The 24,465-nt window shown below is 38.2% G+C and overlaps 2 protein-coding genes across 2 annotated transcripts in view; both read right to left on the reverse strand.

Annotated features, from left to right (window-relative positions):
* The window catches only part of LOC309479384 (uncharacterized protein), a 75,778-nt gene that overhangs the window by 19,945 nt on the left and 31,368 nt on the right, over window positions 1–24,465 (reverse strand). The gene's annotated exons all lie outside the window — the stretch shown is intronic.
* Window positions 10,468–24,465, reverse strand: part of LOC309479364 (kelch-like protein 29) — a 199,002-nt gene continuing 185,004 nt past the window's right edge. The window contains exons 13-14 of the mRNA XM_082143455.1: window positions 18,706–18,850; window positions 10,468–15,990 (exon numbers count right to left, since the gene is read on the reverse strand). Coding sequence (XP_081999581.1) covers window positions 15,807–15,990; window positions 18,706–18,850 — 329 coding nt within the window. The 3' untranslated portion in view covers window positions 10,468–15,806. The remainder of the gene's footprint in view (window positions 15,991–18,705; window positions 18,851–24,465) is intronic.

Genomic DNA, 24,465 nt, shown 5'->3' on the forward strand with positions numbered 1-24,465 from the left:
ATTCCAACTGCTATCACCAGAAATCTTAACTGACCTACACTAAGCCTGGCCTTAAAATATTACAAGACACAAGTTCTGTGTGTTTGGATCAAAGTAACTTAAATTGTACAGAAATTACCCAAATATACAATAAAAAAATTCTCCTTATGTGAAGCTCAGGTGAGCGAGAACCAGTAACCAACAGGGTTGAATGGTCAATGAGGAAGAACCATGATGGATCACCAACAGAAATCCAGGAGAGAGACTATTAATATCAAGGAGGTTTAATACCAGAGGTATTTTGTTGAGAAGTTAACAGGTCCTGAGTGGGTTCCTCCAGACCGAAGATCTCCCAATGGAATAAACCACAGCGTTAATGAATCCTCAACGGTGTGCAGCAACATCACATAACAATGATGCACTTATTTATGATGCCTCAGAAGCAATATTACGGAAGAAGTGTCATCATCAGGTGCTCGGAGGTGATAGCGCTCCACAAACAGATGCACAAGTGAATGAGAACACCTAACATGGATAAATGTACTACAACAACAAGCCACTACAGCCACATTACTCTTACACTACCCTGGTGATAAACACTATCTACAACCAAAACAAAAACAAAGACCAGGTGTAATACCTGGAAAAACAGCTTAATGAACTAAAACATGATAATAATTTTTTTCACATTATTGATCATCATACATGCAAACATGTGAGCACATAATGTAAATGCAAACTGTAAAGTTATACGTTCATCTTTTTAATAGTAAACTTCTATAAAGAAAAGGCCTAAATGGTGAAATGTACTAAAGCAGTGCCCTTGGCAGACCAAATATGGACTTTATTAATAATGAATACTATTTACAGACAGATGGATGAACCAAAATGGATGAATCAAAATGCAAATTGCAAGGCTTTTTTTTCAAGCTGTTTTGCTATAATAAGGAATCTATATGAGGAGAAAAAGTTTACAATCAAGTGCACACTACATTTTACATAACAAATCCCAGTCTAGGTGAGTCAATTACAAGATACGGTTGCAAAGTTTCATTCTCACAAGCTAAACTACATAAACAACATGGATGAAAGGTAGAACATCAACAACAAAAAAGAAGAAACCAAAATACAGCACAAATAGCTTCTTTGCAGACGTGATTCCGATGACGCACGGAATTCTGATGGAGGGCAGGAAGTGAAAAGCAGAATAAACGAGATGAAAGAAAGTTCGTATTGTGCTTGTTTATAAAGGTATAAACAGAAAATCCCAACATATGTTGGACAAGATCCTTATGTTATGAAGAGGAGCGATTTTTCTACTGAATTGAAATATACTTGTCTGCCATCGAGGTGGTATATAGAGAATGTGAAGCTGCCGTCACGCTGTGTTGAGTTATGGTCTGGTTTGTTTATATGGCGCTGCTTTTCTGCTAGTGGGTTTAGGGCAGTAATTTGTTTTTCACCATTCGGTCGCCATTGTAGGTCATTCATGCTGAATCGAGAATTGCCATAGTCGATAGTAGTCACATCATCGTTTAAGGAAAGAACTGGATGGTGTGAAAAGACAACGCCTTCCCCCCAGACCGCCACTCCGGGCTGCCCAGTTTGGTTTAGGGAAGCCGCAGGAATGCACTGGCCGGCGCATGTTTTTGATGAGACTGATCCACCCCTTCCGCTATTTCTTATTCACACTACCTTCTTCCTCCCCCACCAGCCGCCAGCTTTCCAGTCCGACTAGTGTTGAATCTTATGAGAGAAAACACGAGGCGAGGGAGGGTGGCGAGACTGCGTCAGCCTCCCTCAGGAGCCAACTTGGCATCCTTTTCGCTCCCTCACTCAATTCCCACCCGGAATTCCTGGTCTAGAACCAAGTGAGGCAGTGTCTCCTAAACCATGACGACCCAATACTCAGTTTGCCCCAGTCCCCCCATCTCCGAAGGCACTGGCTAGGTTAGGATTGTGAAAAGACAACGCCTTCCCCCCAGACCGCCACTCCGGGCTGCCCAGTTTGGTTTAGGGAAGCCGCAGGGATGCACTGGCCGGCGCATGTTTTTGATGAGACTGATCCACCCCTTCCGCTATTTCTTATTCATAGTCCATCCGACCCATCTATCCAAGGAACACATCCTCAGTGGTGTACCTCAGGATCATCAGGTGTTTCGGCTCTTTAAACACCATACACCCTCCTCTGAGGCGGCCCACCCAAGGGGATCAATCCTGGGTGTGTGTTCCAAACAACCTCTAAGTCTAACCATCCAACGTCTCCATGAACTACTCACCGTCCAACCCCCTATTACAACTACGCAAATACAATCGTTGGGTGTCCCACAAATTAATTCCAAATAAATCCCAAAGCACTTTTTACCTTTTCTACGTGTAAAACACTAAGGGAAGCAGGTTGAGGAGGTGATGGGAAGACCCCGGATAGCAAACTAGGAATAATGTCACTGATTAAACCCACTGCCTATAACTTAATAAAATAATCACATTGCTGAGTGTTTTCGAAAGTTTTATATTTTGTTTGGTTTAATAATTAACATTACATTTGTGAATTTGCATAACTTGCACGCAGCCACTTCAAAACTGTTCACAAGCTTCTATGGGTTTGATTTTGTTTGTCATTTGTTGAAATAAATATAAAAAAATACAGTGTGTCGGTGTCTGTCCGCTGAATGTGACCCTCTCCGATTCTTCACCGTGGCCATATGGGAAAGTGAATATTTACAAAGACAACAATAATACTTCAGTTACATTTACACATTTACAGGCTGAAGCAGCAGTGCGTGCCTGTTTTCAGGTATCCATATTCATTTCAGTATCAGTATCAGCAGACGCAAAACGCCAACTTTTAAGGGAAAAAAACGATATAAGTTACGTAAACAATAAAAGCTCCTTGTGATCGATTTGATCAACCATAAACGCCGCAAAACATGCTTCCTGCCCTCCATCTGCATTTCGCGCCACAGCAGTGACGTCATGTGCAAACAAGCTCTGGCCCTTTTACACTGCAAGGTTAAATTGACCCGATTCCGTTTTTTTTCCTCCCATGTGGCACAGATCGGATTTGACTCACAAACTTGTAAGCAGGAAAATGGATTCTGATATTCTCAGATCAGTTTTAGGCCTCATTCATATGTGGAAATAAATCTGATGAATTGGATACGTGCATTTGCGCCTGCTGTGTAAGCGGACAGATCGGTTATTCCTGTCAAAATCGTACGTCATTGAAAAAAGGGACTTTTTGAAACATTTTGTGGTATAGATATATCTATAACAAATTAAACATCTCTAGTTGACTAGCAGAGTATTAATTTCATTTGTTTGTGTTAAATAAGAGGTGATCTGGCGCTGAAATGTGTTGCTTTTGAAATCATCCTAGTGCTCGTTGCCGCTGTTATCAGTGAAGAATGCTTCAGTCCCGTTGTGGATACTCTCTATTCGTTGCAGTGAAATCACAAAATAAAATGCACACAAACATGTCCCCGCTTTTGATATACAATTTATACAATTACTGATGAACACATTTGGTTTTAATGAGGAGGAGGGGGGGGGGGGGGGGGGGGGGGGGACTATACAAGGGCAGATTTGAACCCAGAACCTCTGACATGCTTACCAAAATTTCTACCAGCAGACCATTAGTACACACTAAGTTTTTCAACGGATCTGTAGACATAATCACTGTCTTGAAGAATTTGTACTATATAATGGTTTTGCTATAAGGATTGAACTATTGCATTAAAATGTGTCTATGAATTCCATGTCAATAAATTACACTCAATGTACTATTGAAATTGATTTATTGATATCATAATGTAATTTTTTGTTCGTTTTGCCAACTGTAGTGTAAATGCAGACATCAGATATGGGTCACTTTTAAAAGAAGATATGTTAGTCGAGCACTAACATTAAAGTTTGTGAAACAAATCTTGCTCCATCCTTTATCTTTAGTCAAAGTAGTAAGAACAACAGACAAGCATTAATAGACACAGTTTTAGGTAAGAGTGGCCCACAGCTGCTTAGCAGAAGTATTTCAGTAAGACAGTAATAGCGTGAGTTAGCCGGTTAGCCAGAGACCCACACAATATAAAACACACAGCTACAGTGTTTGAGGGCGGGTCAAAGTAGTAGTGATGGGTCGGTCATGATTGAACGACTTGGGACTACTGAGTTGTCTCAGAGAGTGTTTCGTTGATTTTGTGTTGACTGCACATTCGCAACATCCTATGGGTTCTGTACAGGAAACAGAAACGATTAGTTCACCTCTCGAGTCTTCGGGGTCGGGTCCGGGTCCGGTTCTGAGTTGTTCATTCATCCCGTGACAGCCCCATAGAGACTCTGCTGTCTGTACCGGAAAGAGTACCCTTCTGAGTCTTTTGTTCTATTGTCATGTGACGTGACAGCGTATTGGACACAGAAATTAATTCCCAAACTTCCTTACAAACAAGTGCGTAGTCAGTTTTTAACTCTTACAGTTTCATGCTACGTTACTGGTCTCAAATTGTAGCTTTTTTATTTCTTACAATTTATAATTTTTGTGAATCTCTGTCATGATGGTTATTTTCCATAACACTGAATGTGGAAATAAAGAGTTGGTAATGCTTTAAACTGTATCTGTATGATGGGGAAAAGCACTCTGATAAAGCAAAGATACCTACATATAATAACAACATACACTTACGTGACAAAAGACCGAACGACTCGAACTCGAAGACTCGAAACGTGAACTAATCAATTCTATATCCGGAACCGACTGCATAGCCTTATAGCCTATGGGGGTGTCACGTGATGAATTTTAGTCTAATGTTGATTAAACGTTACTACTTTTTAATGATGGTTCAGGGAATATTCAAAAGCAGCTTACATTCCTGTAATACTTGCAATATAGTGAAAACATCCATACTGTTTTGTCTAACATTCACAAAGAACCAAAAAAAAAAAAAAAAAACATTCAGAAATAACGTTTCTATGACTTGGGATGGGATCGCAGGCAAAATGTTCTATTATTTTTGTTAGTTGGTGATACACACAGAACGCATTAGACTCCCTCATCTCATCTGACATCACATTTCCATTATACTCCAGCAATTCTGATGCTCAGCTGAAGGTCATCGAACCCGTTTCTCAGTAGCGTCGGTGTTTAGCCAAGAGCCAATGACTTCCAAAACAGAAGCTTTCTTATTCCCCCTTGATAACCGCCTGCCTTTACTGCTAATGGAAAGCTAATGAAAGGATGCGTCTGAGATGGAAATCTACACAGTAAAACATCATTTTTAAACCAGAAATTGTTGATGGCAAATAGCCATCTACTCAAGATCCATTGACGACGAGAGCCAGCGACGTATAATTTACTCGCGCTGCTCTTTCTCGAGTGGCTGACCGAACCTCCTCCGCTTAATCAAAGCCACTAAATGAGGAAGGGTAATTTCCTTGATCTCTTCAGAGGCGTTAACGTGCTTCCGAGCTGTTTACTCAGCAAATGAAATAGTAGCTTTAGCAGTCTGAGGTCAAAAGTTTAGTTAAACACATTTAGTTCATCAAAGGCGGGCAGTTCACTGAAGTGTTTACTTGCTTTTTATCTTCAATGAACATCAGATCTTTTCTTCGGGTACATTTTGCAAGTGGTAAACATACAAAGGCAAAATGAAGGCCATTTAAAAATAGTTCGCCCTGAAATTATTATTATTTTCACTTACATGAGCACTAAAAGAGATGTCAGGCACAAGCACCAAAAATTACAAATAATGTAACATTAAACTATCATAACAGTACTATATAGGTCTACTGTACGGTATATATTACAGATCAAACGTTTTTGAAAGAAGTCTAATTCTCACCAAGGCTGCATTTATTTGATCAAACATTATTGCAGTTTAAAATAACTGTTTTCTATTTGAATACATTTTAAAATGTAAATTTATTCCTGTGATGCAAAGCTGAATTTTCAGCATCATTACTCCAGTCTTCAGTGTCACTTGATCCTTCAGAAATCATTTGAATATGCTGATCTGATGCTCAAGAAACATTTTCTTATTAATATCAATGTTCAAAACAGTTGTGTTGCTTGATATTTTTTTGAGGGAAGAATAATATATATATATATATACAGTATTTTTGGGGGGTAAGAATTATATATATATATATATATATATATATATATATATATACACACTCTAAGTTGGTTATAATAAAAACAACTTGAAATGAATGAAAAGTAATGAAAATACAGATCAAACACTAGTGCTTTAATGAAAACATTTACCACCAGATGTTTTACTAAGAAGCCAAAGCATTTTTAACGGACAGAAAATGAATACATTTGCTTTATTCCTCATTTGTAAGTCACTTTGGATAAATTCTTAGCTAAATGAAAAGCAAATCTGAAAAATAAAGTATCTCTAATCTGCTAAATGTGATTATAAGTCATGAATATATTAAGATATTATAAACAACCACATCATGATTTTCTGTGCAGCTGTTAAGCCATCAGAGCAAAAAAACAAACAAAACAAAACAAAAATCTATTTTATTGAGGTGGCATTACACAAAGAAAGTGACTGGAAAGTGATCCTACGATCATTTCAAAACTTTCTCAGTTTTGTACCCATTTTTAACACTGTCATGATCCGTTAAAGAGGTTTAACGTGAATCCAGTCCACATCAGAACACAATAACACGCTTCCCAAACAAAAGCGAGTTTGCAGGCGGTGAACATACCCACAGGATATGAGAACCAGGAACGGTGGCCTAGTTTATTTAAATGCCAGAAGGGGTTGGGTAACTGATTTTGATGGATGGGATGCTGATATATTATCTGAAGGAGGGGCCCACCGGCTCGTGGCAAGAGATGGAGGTAGACAGGTGCAGAGGCTGGAAGATGCCGCGTGCGTTTACAGATTCTTCCAGAACCGAGTCACACGGCTCAGCTTTTTTAATGCCATTTAGACAGCAGGCTGTTGGGGAAGAATTGAGGGAGGGAGGCTGCTACACAAGCACAGAGGAAATGAACTGTTCCACATCAGTAAATATTGGAAGGGAACATTTGGAAAATGCCAAAAGACGGCACAAAGCCAACGGCACATTTTTATTCATGCGGCGTGGCGGCTTAAGGGCATAAGCCAATATAATAGATCTGTGGTGATGATAAGACCCTCCTACATTATCATAATAATCAAAACTTATATTATTATCGGATAGACGGTGGTGGAGGAATTCACTTTCACCTCTAATGTTCTGAAAGGTGCGTTACGCACCAGTGAAAGTCAATCCCAATTTACTGCAGCAAAACATATTCTACACATTTACATTTTCTGAATACAGCGCAAGTGATGCTTACCCATGCAAAACTCACCGCCACTTTCTTGGGGTATTATGGGTGGTTGCCAAGGTGTTGCTATGTGGTTGCTAGGTGTGCATCATGTGAAGAGAGTCCACTGTGAAATTTCTGGTCTCTAGATATGGCCTTGGTAAATTCTACACATTTAAATTTTCTGAATACAACATGAGTGATGTTTACCCATGCAAAATTCACCACCACCAAGCTGGGGTTTTATGGATGGTTGCCAAAGTGTTGATTTGTGGTTGCAAAGGTGTTCTGGGGTGTGTTTCCTAAAAGCATAGATCAGCATGGTTCGACGAGTCTGTGTTTCCCGAAATCATAGTTCCAACAAACATTTGCAAATAGCTTACAACGTTTTGTGATTGGAATGACACTGTGTGACAGCTGTGGTTAGAAGCATTGTTTCTTGTTTGCATGGCATGTGGACTTAATAAATCCTTATCTTGAGCAAAATAAGCAAGCTGACATTCAGTACAATCTATATCTTACACTAGAATATATCCAAATGTCATTTACGTCTTTTAGTTTGTCAAGAGATTTAAAGGAATAGTTCACTTTAAAATGAAAATTCTGTCATCATATACTCACCCTCATGTTGTTTCAAACCTGTATGAATTTATTTCTTCTGCTGAACAGAAAGGAAGATATTTAGAAGAATGTCAGTAACCAGGCAGTTTCTGGGTCCCATTGACTTCCATAGTAGGAAAAAATATATACTATGGAAGTCCATTGGACCCAGAAACTGTCTGGTTACTGACATTCCAGCCGTTCTCATCCCAAGTCGTCATATACTGACGCTTTTGACATTTCGTCTACATCGAACGCACATGGCACCCTTTAGCGTCAATATGAGACGCAGATAGATATGGGCCAGAAGGCGCCTCCTAGCGGTCTAACCCTAACCCTACCCCAGACCTAAACCTACCCATAACCGAACAAAGCTCTGTGCGTCTCATATTGACGCTAAAGGGTGCCATGTGCGTTGGATGTAGACGAAATGTCAAAAGCGTCAGTATATGACGCCCTAGGATGAGAATGCGTTGGACATTCTTCTAAATATCTTCCTTTCTGTTCAGCAGAAGAAAGAAATTCATACAGGTTTGAAACAACATGAGGGTGAGTATATTATGACAGAATTTTCATTTTTAAAGTGAACTATTCCTTTAAAGCAACATTTTTGAAGAGTATGCATGTGGGTACGAGCTCTAGTACGTAAGAATGAGCCTATGATTGAATCTGGAAATAGGCTAAATAGGCTGGAAAATAGAAGAAATGTCTTATCGATCACAAGTTCAGTATGGAGTAGCACAAGGCTCAGTACTAGGACCGTTGCTGTTCACTCTGTACATGCTACCCTTGAGAGATATCATTAGGAAGCATGGGATTAGTTTTCACTGTTATGCAAAAAAACTAAACAAAAAACAAAACAAAATCTAGAATACTGTCTAACAATTGATGGCTGCTCTGTCAAGTCTTCGTCATCAGTTAGGAACCTGGGTGTGCTCTTTGATACCCATCTTTCATTTGAAAGCCATGTTTCTAGCATCTGTAAAACCACATTCTTTCCTCTTAAAAATATAGCTAAATTACGACATGCGCTTTCAATAAAAAATGCGGAACAGTTAGTTATTGCGTTCATGACATCAAGGCTAGATTATTGTAATGCTCTTATGGGTGGTTGCCCTGCACGCATAATAAACAAACAACAGCTGTAGCTAGAGTTCTTACCAGAACCAGGAAGTATGACCATATTTGCCCGGTTCTGTCAACACTGCATTGGCTCCCTATTAAACATTTTAAAATATTGCTGATTACTTACAAAGTACTAAATGGTTTAGCTCCCCAGTACTTGAGCGAGCTCTTAACGCATTATAGTCCTTCACGTCTATTGCGATCTCAAAACTCTGGCCAGTTGATAATACCTAGAATACCGGAAGATGCTTTTCCTATTTAGCACCAAATCTCTGGAACAGTCTTCCTAACATCATCCGGGAAGCAGACACACTCTGTCAGTTTAAATCTAGACTAAAAACACATCTCTTTAACCTGGCATACACAAAGAAAATGATACATTCCTATTATTCAAATCAGTTAAATGATTATTAGGCTGCATACATTAGCTCAACCGGAACCGGGAACACTTCCAATAACACCCGATCTACCTGTTACATCATAAGAAGAATGGCATCTACGCTAATGTTAGTCTTTCTGCTTATTCCGTGGTTCACTTTAATCAGCTGGATCCAGGCCGTATCCAGATCAGATGGTGGACCTGCGCCTAGACACGACCACAACACATGATGTAATCAGCCGGATCCGTTCCGTATCCAGACCAGATGGAGTTTGTTACATTGGCCAGAGGAGAACTGCCCCCCGACTGAGCCTGGTTTCTCCCAAGGTTTTTTCTCCATTCTGCCACCTGTTGGGAGTTTTGGTTCCTTGCCACTGTCACCTTTTTCCATCTTTGTTGCCATTGGCTTGGCTTGCTTAGTTGGGGACATTAAATTTAACATTTAATTTAATATTCATCAATAATATTGATCTGCCTGCATTGACACTATTATACAAGAAATGAACTGAGCTGGACGATAACATCAAGGTTTACTCCAGAGTGACTATATATAAATTAACTAAATTAATAACTTTTTTAAAACAAAAATGAAACATCACTGAACTTACTTAAGCTGGACTGTGATGCTAATTACTTCTGGAAACAAACTTTTTTTGCATTATTTTCCTGTTATCACTAAAGCTGCTTTGAAACAATCTGTATTGTAAAAAGCGCTATATAAATAAATGTGACTTGACTTGACTTAAAGGTAAATTATTCCTCAGATTCCATGTCCGTAATTTATAACAAAATCTAGAAATAATTCGATCTCAAAAGGATTTTTTTAAAGAAGTTATCACCTGTGTGACATCATTAACCAACGTGGTTGAACAACACATTTGCGACTACGGTTTCGGGAATCAGCCGTGACTAGCTAGTTGATTTCTTCAACGATGCAACGTACTATGGTAGTTAAGCAGCGAGTTACGTCGTTGTACGGGAAACGCACCCCTGAGCAGTTGTGTATCGCCTGAAATGAGTTCCCTGCAATATTCCGGTCCCTAGATATGGCCTTATTCAACGTGCGTCTGTGGGATTTTCATCTGTTTTATCAACAAGCAGGTGTAAATAGTAACAGCACACCATGATTCCCAAATCTCACAACCCATATTTGCTCTCACAAATAGTCAAAATAAACCAGACCAATGATTTTCATTACGAATGCACATTGTATTTTGCATATGTGTTATTGTTTTAATTAATGATGAAACACGATCATTAATTAAAACGATAACAGCTATTGTTTTGTACATAACATTTCTTTAACATACTATACATTTTGTCTAGAAACAGTTTGACATGTAAAGTTCCTAAAATAAACTTTTGTTACTTTTGTTTACAGAGAATCGTCCTCCCTGTTGGACGGCGTTTCACCGATTGGTGGTTTGGCAATGCAGAGGAAATAAAGGCAAACACTTCCTGTTCTCTCATGTTTTGTGCTTTGGCTGTGTGCAAGAAAAGAGTGAAACGTTCCAAAGAAAAGAAATTCAAGCTACAAATGTCACATCAGTCCAGTTCAAGGCGATCAAGCCCACTTTCACCTTCCGGTCCACGATTCCCCCAATTAAATGTCTTATGGTGGATAGTGTCAGAAAGAGCAGAGACTCAAAAGCCATCTTCTCATGTTAAGAGAAGGTCTTTACATCTCTTTATATCTCATATAAATATATTTTTCTGTGTTTGAATCGTATCTTATTATAAAACTAACATCAAGTTAAACTTGTGCACATGTGAGTTATAATCAGGCTCAGACAGAATCTGCAGGCTCATTGGAAAAATGGACCTGTGGCAACATTTCTGCAAAATGCAAAATATGTACCAATACATACATATCGCTGCAGAACAGAAATCGAACAGAAATTAAAATTAGAGGCAATAAAACAGCAATCACTTTTAATCATTTTCATACAAACTTACTAACCCTAACTTATTACAGGGGCAGATTATGGATTAATAAAGACTTTTCACTTGTTTTCTTGCAAACTATTATAACCTCAAAACACATTTTAGCATATGTGACAAGCAGGGTGGGGACAAGAGCCATGGGAATAGAGTGAGGCCAGTGGTGCAAGGGTTAAAGGACAATTCCGGTATTTAACACTTTGAGTCTATTTTGTAGTTTATTTTGGATGAACAAGAGTGGTGGACAAAGACATTTTGACAATGGTTCCGGTCTTGACTTTTTGACTATTTTAGAATTGCCCATGAGCGCTTTAGAATGGGAGTCTATGGCCATGCACAATCATGCCCTTAAAACAACCCTTAACGTTCGTTTTCAAAACTGTTCAACTCACCGAGTGGTTAGTGGTGTTCGTTGATGATTAAAAACAAATATATCGCCGCAATGTATGATTTCAATCCGTTTATTTTTCTATAGTGGAACTATTTTTTCAGATACCTCACAACCGCGTATAAACTTCCGCTCTTCGGCAACTTCTGTTGCTCTGCTCATGCTAGCCTTCTGAGAGACAGAGAACCGAGCGAAAAGACCTAAAAGACTACAACCAAATGTAAACAGCCCCCTTTCCGTCTCCGGTAGCGCAGTAATATCAACGAGCAATGAGTCCTCCAACGGAAATCAATGGGATTTTACAAAATGCCAAATAAAACACGACAGAAACTGTATTTCGCTACGCTACTTGTTTTGGAACATCAACGAACACCACTAACCACTCGGTGAGTTGAACAGTTTTGAAAACGAACGTTAAGGGTTGTTTTAAGGGCATGTTTGTGCATGGCCATAGACTCCCATTCTAAAGCGGTCATGGGCAATTCTAAAATAGTCAAAAAGTCGAGACAGGAACCATTGTCAAAATTTCTTTGTCCACCACTCTTGTTCATCCAAAACAAACTACAAAATAGACTCAACGTGTTAAATACCGGAATTGTCCTTTAATAAGCCTCACCTGCGCGCCACACCAGTCTCGAGTCCCACGGAGGAGCTCCAGAAGGATAAGAGGAGGAGAGACGACAGTGCAAGACGAGAGAGGACCAGGCCTGGGACATTTATGTTGTGTTTTATTATGTTGCCCTCACTGACAACAGCTGCTTTACTTTAATTTTGTTGTTTGTTTATTTTGTCATTAAAGTTACGTTGATTCCCGCCTCCTCCTTCCCTGAGCCTTTAAACATTGCTACACCATAGTGCATGATTTGTAAACGAATACATTTTGGAGTTTGCATCACATAACTAGCTTCATATGTTTGGCTGTTCTGACATACTAAGCTTGCTTGGTAGCTCAGCTGCTACTTCCGATGTAGAACGTTTGGGTACGAATCCTGTGAAACACTAGTTACGACAAAAGAGCCCAAAGACTTATAGAAACAAGCTAAAATGGCATGGTTGCTTCAGCAATTGCGTTTTTATGTCACATTTGCTTTTGTTAACACTATCGGGTAGGTTTACGGTTTAGTCTAGGTGTACTTTATTTTAAAAAGCGATGGAGCATTAACTTTTTAAGCGCCACTTACTGGACATTTCAATTCAGAACTGCGGTGATACGTACAAAACCAACGTAATAAAACATTGTCAGATTCTCTTAGCCCCAAACATTTAGCCCAACTCACTGGGGATTTCACTTTAAAACTGTTGCGAAACGTGCACAACGCAATGTATTATCATTTGGCAGAAATGTTGCCACAGGTTTGTTTTTGGGCTGGGATGGAATCTGCCCCACACACCCACAGTTTTTAAAGTCAACATCAAAAACCACTGGCAACCCATTTTACCTCCATGATGTGACACTTTACATACTGAAACATAATGAGAAAAAAATATATAGGACTTGATTTCTTCCTTGAGGAACTGATGGGATGGTGAATAATTGAGCCAGGTGGTTGGAAGGGAATACTTGCAGAGAATATATCTTGCATTATGTTTATTTATGTTTACTTTCCCTGTTGCCATTTGTTTTTTCTAGTTTTAAGCATAAACCTTCCTAAATTAAGTTGGATTTTTGCTTAAAACAGGATAAAGCAACTTTCCAACGGGGTAAGGAAAGTAAACTTAATTCAAGAAGATACAGTAAATTCTCTGAAAACAAGTTGTTGTTTTTTACTTGTGAAATTTTCAAGTTTTTCAAGTTCCTTTAAGCTGCATACACGCTACAAGCGACAAAGCGACACGATACCACTCATTTCAATGGAAAGCGAGTGATTTCCGGCGACACAAGCGACAGTGACCGATGGCGACTGGATGGGGCATGTCCAGCGACGCGACAAAGTTGAGATATGTTCAACTTTATGCAAATGAAGCCCGATTTTCAGGAGCGACAACCAATAGGAGTGAAGTCAGTGGAGCGCGCATGATCCGTCATTCTTCAGTGCTGAATCCGACCGAGGCAAGAAGAATGAGAAACTAATTTTAGCAGTCAGAAACTGTCCTATAATGTATGATATGTCTCCGTGTATTCGCTCTGCTGACTCCGAGCCTGAATGGTTTCGTAAACTCAGATAGACAGGCATTTGCCCGTTTGCTACAGTTAAATAGCCGCGATTGCAAAGAGCACTCACTGTTTCTTGTTCATCTTTAATATTATGCATTTTATGTACTGATTCCATTTATATTTAGACTTTTCCTTCCAAAATGTTTGTTTGTAGCGGCAAGAAAACGGATTTATTCTACAACATGGAGTAACATCCGTGAATGTCACTCACAAACATTACTAGGCAACCAGTAGTGGGAACGCCCACGAGCGACCTCACCGCCAACCACTGGCGACCTGCAGCAACAAAGTTGCTTCTAGTGTGAACGCAGCTTTAGATGTTAAATGTTTATATTGAAAAACAAGATAAAGTAGTGATTAAAAAATGAATTATTGCAGTATAGTGACATCAGCCAAAAAGTAAAGTAGTGTCAGAGGTCGTTTCAAGTTATTCGTTTTTGATGAAAGATTACAAAACATTTCTCATTATAATAATGTGCCCTGGTGAATCATTCACTATAAAAATCAATCAATATTGACTTTAAATCCATTCCACAGATTCCCCAACTTCCCCAAAAAAGAACAGATTCTCTCCAGGCCTGGTTATAATTGACCCCTCGCCAGCCCTACCTAAGCAACTGTTGCTGTGTACCATATAATCAGACAAGCTTTTGTTCCATTCTAATGCAAGTGATTGAATGGTTTTAAATGAATTTTCAAATCATTAAATAAACCTTGAGTTATAAATTAAACTCTCATTCCCAAATCAACATGTAGGACGTCAGAAAAAAAACTTGCCAAAATAACCTTAAGTTTGAATTTTTTAACTACATATCTAAAAAAAATCTTAAAACAAGATAAATCTTCTTAAGAAGAATATATGTAAATACTGTATACTGTACGTGTTCTGTCTTACTTCTTTACTTCTGTTTGCAATGCACTGACAGATTTAGCTTCTTTAGTAACTGTATCTGTAAATGTATCTGGTAAATCATCCAGATTTTGAATTATTTTAACTGGAAAGCAAGTCAAAATACTAATCAATAATAATGTTTTTTTACAGTGTACTGTTGTTCCTATATAAATGCATGTTTCTTACTTAAATGTCATCTCATACATTGATTTGATAACGGTTCTGTTCACTTATACTAATGTGATCAGCTGTAATTGCTTTTCTCTTTTCGGTGATTGTAAGAAGAATTTGGCAGTCTCTGTTCACAGTCTCACAGTTTTTAATCACTTTCCTGTGTAATTTATCAGTTTCGGATCAAAAACAGCAGATAAAAGATCCTCTGCAATGTCACGCTTCATTCCAGCCCACAGAAGAAAAATATCCAATCCATTTTTACCACTTCATGAGCTCCTTTTTCTAACAATTGCACCATTCTTGTCAAATTTGTCTGAGTGAGCAACAGTAACAAAGGCAGGCGGAGCTTAGCAAACGGTCAAATGAGGTTTTAGTGCACTTTTAGAGAAGCACTTTGTCCCTTTGCTCCCCTACGTAATTAAAAAGTGCTTGTGAATTGGATATGAAATAGTGATACGACTGAGTGAACCATTACACGGATTACTGAAACCAGACGTGTCATTTTACAGTATTGCTGTAAGAAAAATTAAAAGAACATTATGCAAACATTAAAATGGTAGCAATGCAAAAAATGCTTCAGAAATCTGTAAACGGAGATAAAAAGGAATTATGTAGAAGGGAAAAAAGGTTCAATCCCAATGGCCACAGAGCATTAAGGCTACAGCCACGAAACACATCAACGACAGCTCTGTCAGGTGCGCTATATTACATGAAGGCATGTTTGCACCCGGCAGAGAAGATTAGCTTCTACATTCCGAGTGGGTGTCAGAGAGTGAGCGAGGCTTCTGTATCAGCACATAATCCTGGGCGTGTGGAAAGTGGGTGTCCGGTGTGCTAGAGGCGGTGGAGTTGCGTTCGCCTGTGTCAGCGTCAACCGCTCTGAATGTACTTCTTAATAACCACGCAGCCGTGTCTAAAGAGTGGGCAGGGCAGGCTCTGCTGCAGAGTCCACACATTGGCACAGGGGTCGAAGGCCTCCATGGTTCCCAGAGCCGGGCCCTCGCTGCTCACAATGCCACCGGTCGCGTAGATCTTCCCATCCAGGACCACCGCACTGGAAAATAAGTTATTTGAGAACTGGTTCAGTTTCTCTTTCTTTCTTTGTAAAAAATTATTTTCACTTTGACAAACAAACAGAAATAAAAGAACCACATAGAACCTGACAGGAGGAAAAACAATAATTAATTAATAATTTAATAATAATAATAATAATAAAAATATTAACAATTACAATAGGTTTTCAGCACTTCGTGTTTGAACTCCTAATAATATTTTTTCAAACGGTACATAAAAAAAAATAAAAAATAATATGAAATATGAAATATAACAAGAAAAATAACACTAATAATTAAATAAAGGGGGAAAAAAACCTAATAACAAACTAGACAACCCTGAGCCTAACAATAAACTGAAACAAATAATTTAACAAAACAATTTTCACTCATAAATTTCTCATAAATTACACAAGTACACTTTAGACTACAGAGAGACTGGGTAGACTACAATTTGTAAATAAAACAAAGATTATTGGTGTATGTTTTCCAAGAAAATACTTTTTTAGTCTCTCTACTTGAAAATTACACATTTAACTCAATGCGTATGTCATGTAACCAATAACAACTGTGAACATGTGAATGTGTTGATCAAATTTTCTAAATATTAACTTAAAATCTCAAGGGAATTAAAAAAAAAATATATAATTTAGGTTAAAGGGGTTCATCTGCCACAAAAACACATTTGTGTACACTTTAAAGCAGAGCACACAACAAATTGTCAAAACCAAGGGGGTGTTAATCTTAATCATGTTAATCTTAATGCAAATTCTTGTGTCTTTGTTCAGTTTTAGATGTGGACAGAAGAAAGTGCTAAAATACTCTGGCAGTGTTTGAATTGTGAATTAGCACCAGAACCGTTTAATTCTCTCAGATTCTTGACCCTAGTTATTTGAGAAAGAAAATTCTGGATTTCTTACCACATACATAAGCATAATGATAAAGAATATGTTCCCATTTGCCATCTTGTATAAAGGCTTTGCATTGTCAAACTGTTGGATGAGACGAATCATCTACCTACTAATCTTCTCTTGGGCCGTATTCATTTCAAGCCCTTGACAGGTTTCAAAATGTTAATGCGGAAACTCATGCGAGTGTGACTGTAACTGACGTGTCGTTTCTGGAAAACATATTTGTATCGCAAATACACAGCAGAAGCGTAAAAGGTGCCTGTGTGTGCTTTGGGGGGACGTGATGCACTAGCGATTGTTCTGAGGCTCGTTCGTGCTTTATCTGCTGCTGAGATAATTACTGCCTCTGCTGCGAATACCAATCAGCAGTGAAAGCAAATCGGGCCCAAAGCCCGACCCTGGGGGACACCGAATAAAGTCTTAGGAGCAAACAGGGCAGGCTTTTGTGTAAACTGGAACACATCACTTTAACAATGTGCTTTTCTCAGCTTGATCCATCTGCACTTACTTGATGATGGTTGTTAATGCTCATTTTCTTCATTAACATTAGCAGTTATGTGGTGAGAATAGCATTTTTTTAAATATTTGAAAGCAACTGCAACAATTACATGAATATGTTGCTAAATGAATAACATCAAAAACCATAAAAACAACTGTCAAAGCACTTAAACCTAAAGACAAATGCGTTTTAGACAGCTGGAGTAAGGTACTGTGAAAAAGGATAATCCACGGTTAGCTTGGCATTAAACGATTTTAAGCATTTTGAATGCGTAATGCATTAAAATAGTTAAATTCAGTAGCAAAGTTAATTTATTAATTAAAGTCGCAGGGCAGTGTTGACAAGTTTCTGTGCTCCTGTTTATTGTGTGCAGCGTGTGACAGCGGGTTTGTGAGTTTGCTGAACATTTGTTTTAAAATTGTTTGATTTGAAATGCTTTGTTCCTTTTGGGATCACGCTTAGGGAGCCTGTCATCTTCGAGTATTGTTCCTCATTCCCTGTCGCTACAATTGCTGGACCACCGCTGACTCCGGGCTCCGCTCGGCTCCGAAGCGAAAGACAACTGTTGCGTGCATCCACTTCCGTATTTATACCCGCGCTGCAGGGCGGAGCGTGTGATGCAATTCACGCACGCCAATGTACATTGGCTCGTTTTAACAATACACGAAGATGACAGGCTCCCTAAATGTGATCCCAATCAGTCGACTACGTCTCCGTTCCCTCCTTCAGGGAACAAGGGTTACATACGTAACCGAGACGTTCAACACTGAACTGACTTCAGCTGAATAATGACACTATTCTCTTTTTTAGAGGTTCTAAATGTACATAAATGTATTGTCTTACTAGAAAATTTGCAGAACAAAAAATCAGTAGTTGACTTGACTATTTTATTGGCTGTATGTGGCATTTTGCATTTAGAGAACGAACAAATTCAAAATGACAAAACAAAGCAGTACATTTTTAAGACAATAGTTGAGAGACCCTAATCTGAATGCGGTGAATTTTTGTGTTTTCTTAATTTCTTTTTGAACGTGCAAAAGTTCAATACTTAAGTAGTATTAAGTACGAAGAAGTAAGAAGTATAAAAAATAGTAAATTAGTGACGCACCACTGACCAGGGCAGACTTGTGCAGTAAACCTCTATTCACAGCTGTATTCAAAGAACCATGAATGCACAAGAATGTTTGTAAGTAGCCATGACTATCTAACTTTTCTTACAGCTGAAAAACTCTCAATCAAGTTTTTGCCAAAGACAGATAATGGTCTGCAGCTTAATTTTCAGACTGTGGTTAGCATGCTGCTTTTACCTGCAGAACTGCCTGGAGTGGTTCATGTTGGGTCCTGCTTTGATGTTCCCTTTCTCAGGGTCGTAGATGGTGGTGGCTCTGGCGTATGCTCCTCCCAGGATGAAGATATATCCATTCAGAGTCACAGCCGGGGCGTATTTGTTATCTGAACAATGGCAAAATAAAACAGAAGTCACCACTAACCCATTTTAAGTCCATAAGGTCAGGAACATCCAGCATACAAATATGCAAACGTGAATTAAAGATCATGATGATTTTTTTCCCTCTGGAATAATGTGCACTGATGAATCATTCACAATAAGACCAGAAACACATATTAAAGTAAATAAGGTTAAATAATTTTATGTTGCTTCACAAGAATCTCTCTAAATGCATCTTACCTCAAATCAACTTATAAACAAGATTACAAAGCACATTTTAGAACAGAGACAATCAATTTTTATGGGTTTATTAAGTTTCATTCATTGAGAAACGCACCTGAATAGATTATTAATTTCAACAATAAACAAGTATAAGAGTAACAGCTGAGGTCATTCTGTCAACTGTCTAATTGTAAATCAATAGCCCTGTTCAAGCACAATTATGTTGGCATGAATGCGGTTAACTTCTTTGATTTAAGTAATCAAACAAGAGAAAACACAAATAATTGATGAGTGGCAAATAATTGAATTGAATTCACATTCAACCCAGCAGCTGTGACATCAACCTCAGCCGCTGAAGAGAGACGCGAGAACATTGAGCTAATTAAATCTTGGGCCTTTCAGATTTGGAGTGAGACCTCCCGGGAAGAAAAGATATTACGGATAATGTAAAAAAAAACAGAGAAAGGTGGAGGGAAGGTTAACAAATAGAAAATCAGAAATAGAAACGTGCATGCAGATCCATGAGCAGTACTGAAAACTAAACAAGATAAATATTTGATCTCACTTAATCTATCAAAGCTAAGCAGTGCCCTAAGTACAAGACAAATACGAGGAGATTACCACAGTCCAAGGGTAAATCTCACAAAAACCTGTTATGAACCCGGTCATGTTTTAGCCCACAATAAAAATAAATCAATAAATAAATCAAAATTCTTTACATTTATATATATATATATATATATATAAAGAATTTATTTATTGATTTATTTAATACATATATATATATATATATATATATATATATATATATATATATACACATATACATATATATACATACATACATATGTATACATACATATATATACACACACATATATATATACACACATATATATATATATATATATATACACACACACACACATATATATATATATATATATATATATACATACACACACACATATATACACACACACACACACACATATATATATATATATATATATATATATATATATATATATATATATATATATATATATATATATATATATATATATTGCTGAGAACAGGAAACTGAGGCTACAATTCACACTGCCTCACCAAGATTGGACAATAGAATACTGGAGAAGTGCTGGCTGGTCTGATGAGTCTCAATTTCTGCGTAGACATTTAGATGATAGGGTTAAAATTTGGTGTAAACATGAAAGCATGGATCCATCCTCCCTTGTATTACTAGTTCAGGCTACTGTCCGTGTAATAGTGTGGAGGATATTTTCTTGGCACACTTTGGGCCCCTTAGTACCAATTGAGCAACGTTTAAATACCACAACCTACCTGAGTATGACCCCAGTGGACCCATCTTCTGATGGCTACTTCCAGCAGGAAGTACACATAGCTCATGTCATCTCAAACTGGTTTCTTGAACATGACAATGAGTTGACTATACCCAAATGACACAGTCACCAGGGGCCGGTTGCATAAACCTCTAAGACTAGTCTTACAAGTTAGACATCAATTTATTTTCTTTAAGACGGTTCATAGCTTTTTTAAATCAGTTACATAAAAACGTAGATAAGCCTACTTTGATACCGAAAACTAAGACTGACTGCCCCTGACTAACTGCTAGTAGGTCATACTAGAACTTAAGACACTGTCTTAACATTATGGCTATGTTTATGCAATCGGCCGCAGATCTCACTCAAATAGAGCACCTTTTGGATGTGGTGGAACAGGAGATTTGCATGTGCAGCTGACAAATCTGCAGCAAAATCTGATGCTATTATGTCAATATGGACCAAAATCTCTGAGAAATGTTTCTAGCACCTTGCTAAATCTATGCCATGAAGAATTAAGGCAGTTCTGAAGGCAAAAGGGACCCAACCCGGTATTAGCAAGGTGCACCGAATAAAGTGGCCAGCAGTTAACTTTTAAACTGGGTTAAATGTGACCAAGAGATGTTTTCATGAAATTCACCCTACTAAGTTTCTCAAGTTCTGAATCTTTTCAGTGTTTCTTGATTTAATCTCCTTTTGGCATCCAGCTCTCCGCCTGACCGCACATATTTGAGAATGGTTTTCAGCACCCTCCCCAACACAGTGTGTGCATGTGTGTTCAACTCTCGTCTGCTGTCTCCTGCTGGGCATTGAAGTGTCAATCTGCCATCCTCAGTGATGTGGTAACTAATAAATGGGGCTCTTGAAAGAATATCACAAAACAAACAGCGGCAGTCCTTTAACAGTTAAACAAAGTTTCACACTTCCATAAATGTGGATAAAACACCAAAGATCTTCATCCTGATGCGTGTCTGGCCACGGGCGGCTCTTCGCCATGGTCGGAATATTTACATGTTAAACACAATACACAATATAGTGCAGAGTGAGCGTGTCCCACTGCATTTTCTGGCCTGTCAAACACAATAAGCATGCCAGCGGGGGGAAGGTGTTGTCATTCACAGATGGTGTCGGTGACAATGCCGTTCCCTGCCGTTAAGACGGAGAGATGAAAAACTGCAAATGGGAAGATTAGGCAGATCACTGACTGTCAACTGAGAGACGATACTCTTACTGCAGACTGACCAAATCACTGATATGAAGTGTCTCCATGGCAGATCTTACAGTTTTTCAGTGTTCACTGAGTTAGACTGGACCACCCAAACATATTTCCAGTTAAAATATCTAACAATAACAACAAATTCAAAACAAGTGTTACAAATTTGCAAGTGCAATAAGACAAAATTCACTATTCAAGATCTTTTGCGTTGTTTTATTTAACTCTTTCCCTGCCAGAGTTTTTTTTTAAGAAGTTGCCAGGCACCACCAACATTTTTGATAATTTTCACAAAATTTGCATGGCCCTCAAAATATTTCGTTGTACGTTTTTGTCAAAGACTACATCAAGATCGGATTCAGAACGATGATCAAAACATAGATGGAGTAAATAGAGTCCATCAACACCCCCAAAAGTTTCACAGTCCTATAGCTCGTCCTGGGTCGACATTTCATTCGGTAACATTAGGCAGTTTTGATTTATATGCTTAATGTTTAATGTTAATGATCACGTTATTTTACATATGCATCTTGCTAACATATAATATTGCTTGTTTCTGCTTCTTCACCTGTGTTTTTGATCAGGAGATACAGTACTCTTTCAGAAGATGTGTAATAGCACCCCCTAGCGCACAACAGTGAAAGCTGCAAGGTGCTATTTTCTTCTAAATCTGCTGTACAGCAGAAAAAAAAACTTTGTTACATTATTTTCCTGTTATCGCTGTTAAGCTGCTTTGAAACAATGTATATTGTAAAAAGTGCTATATAAATAAAGGTGACTTGACTTGACAACAGTGAAAGCCAGAAATTTCCGTCAATGGCTGGGAAAGAGTTAATCTTTTCTTACAGTGCATGGGAATTGTATTAATCATTGTTTATTTAATCTTAAGTTTTTAAGGCACAATTTTAATTAAAATGTCTATTTTTATAAATATCTATATACACTATAACTTTATTCACGCATACATTTAAACTACCATTCAATAAAATGCTAATTTCTTTTCTTGTTTTTATCAATGTTGAAAACAGTTGTGCTGCTTAATATTATTGTTAAAGGATTCTTTGGTGAATAAAAAGTTCAAAAGAACAGTATTTATTTGCAGCATTACAAAAGTCACTTTTAATCAATTAATTAAAGGGGTCATATGATGCTTTTTAATGTTTTCCTTTTCCTTTAGTGTGTAATGAATCTGTTTATGCATGTAAACGATCTGCAAAGTTGCAAAGCTCAGTCTTCCACAAATAGATGTATTCTATCTAACAGAGAACACAGATCCAGACAAGTCCAGCCTAAAACACATCGATCGAAGTCCAGATATTATTTCCTCAAACGCCTACGTCACAATGTGAAATATTAGTGGCCGAAGGCATACGCAAAGAAAAAAGACGAGGCTTCGGTGAATTTTAGTTTTGTTGTCATGTCGCGGAGACACTGTGTTTGGATGTGAAAGCAAAATCGCTTTGTTTGGCCTTCCGAAAACGGATGAAATTAGGAATCAGAGGATAAGATTTATTTATAAAGCTGTTCTTGAGCAGTGCAAACCAAAAGGTTGCTTGTGCACAATGCATTTTACAGAGGACAGTTTCCTGACCCTGCGAGATTACAACACCAGCTTTATACAAAGACTACTTATGGCGTTACATTTCCAACAAATGCTTGACGTGCTTGGCCAATCACAATTCACTGGATCTGCTGGCCAATCAGAACAGTTTTTCGGAAGGAGGGGCTTTGTAGAAATCAAAGAGTTTCAGACAGACTGGGAATAGAGGAGCTGCAATAATGTACAGTATGCAAATAAAATTTTTTTTTTTTTTTACATTAAAACATGCTAACCTCTACTATTAACCCCCCCAAAAAAATACTTTTAAAATAGCATCATATGGCCCCTTTCATTTTTTGCTGAATAGAGGTATTAACTAAAAAATACATCTTACTGATTCCATACTTTTGGTCAAATGTGGTCACACAACGGGGTTAAAAGTCTTGATAAAAACTGTGATCAGTCTTAATTGGGTTTGAACCAGCAAACTTTTTGCTACCTGCCCACATCTTCTACTCTAGGCTTTACTGTCCTACGCTGCAATTACTAGGCCATTTTAATATGCTACATAGTGGTTTTAGTTGCTTTATTACTGTTGACCGTTTCCATGGCTTTATCGATTTGAGGAGGAAGCCAAATAACAAGACAATGAAGACTGAGGAGCTTTGTATTTGAGCCTTTGCTGGTTCTTACACAAACACAGCTGCAATAAACATATGATCCCTGGGCCACTATGTCCATAGTGATATAAAAATCAATAAGAGCCTCACAGTCCATGGCAACATCAAAATCAATAAGCGTCCAGGCTGAGATGACGTTACTGACCGAAACCCTCAACAGTTCATTATCCGCTGGTGCAAGAATACCTGCAACACTTGACATCTACACCGACCTTTCCAGATCACTCAAGCCCTTCACAATAATCAAAATATCATGTTCCTTCTCACATGCAGCTGGCCTTTCGAGACCGGCTCTCGACGAGAGATGATGTCAGTCGCCGTCTCTGAACTTTAAGTCACCTGCTCTAAACGCTCTTTGGCTACATGAACGTACATGTTTGACCCAGTGGGTCACAAAAGTGTTTTTAAAGTCGCATGTGTGCGAGTGAATGTTTGCTGTCGGCTGCAGAGTTGAATGTCAGAAGCATTCATATCTCCCTTTCGCTGATACAAACGCCATAACCGAACTCTAATTTCAATATCTGAACCTTTTGAAGGAGTCTCAAGTGACATATCAGACAGCAAAATGTTATTCACGTTCCACTGATCTGGTTCCATGCAAAAAGGAATAGTTGACTCTCCA

This window comes from Leuciscus leuciscus, assembly GCF_965113295.1.
Source record: "Leuciscus leuciscus genome assembly, chromosome: 17".
Taxonomy (NCBI): domain Eukaryota; kingdom Metazoa; phylum Chordata; class Actinopteri; order Cypriniformes; family Leuciscidae; genus Leuciscus; species Leuciscus leuciscus.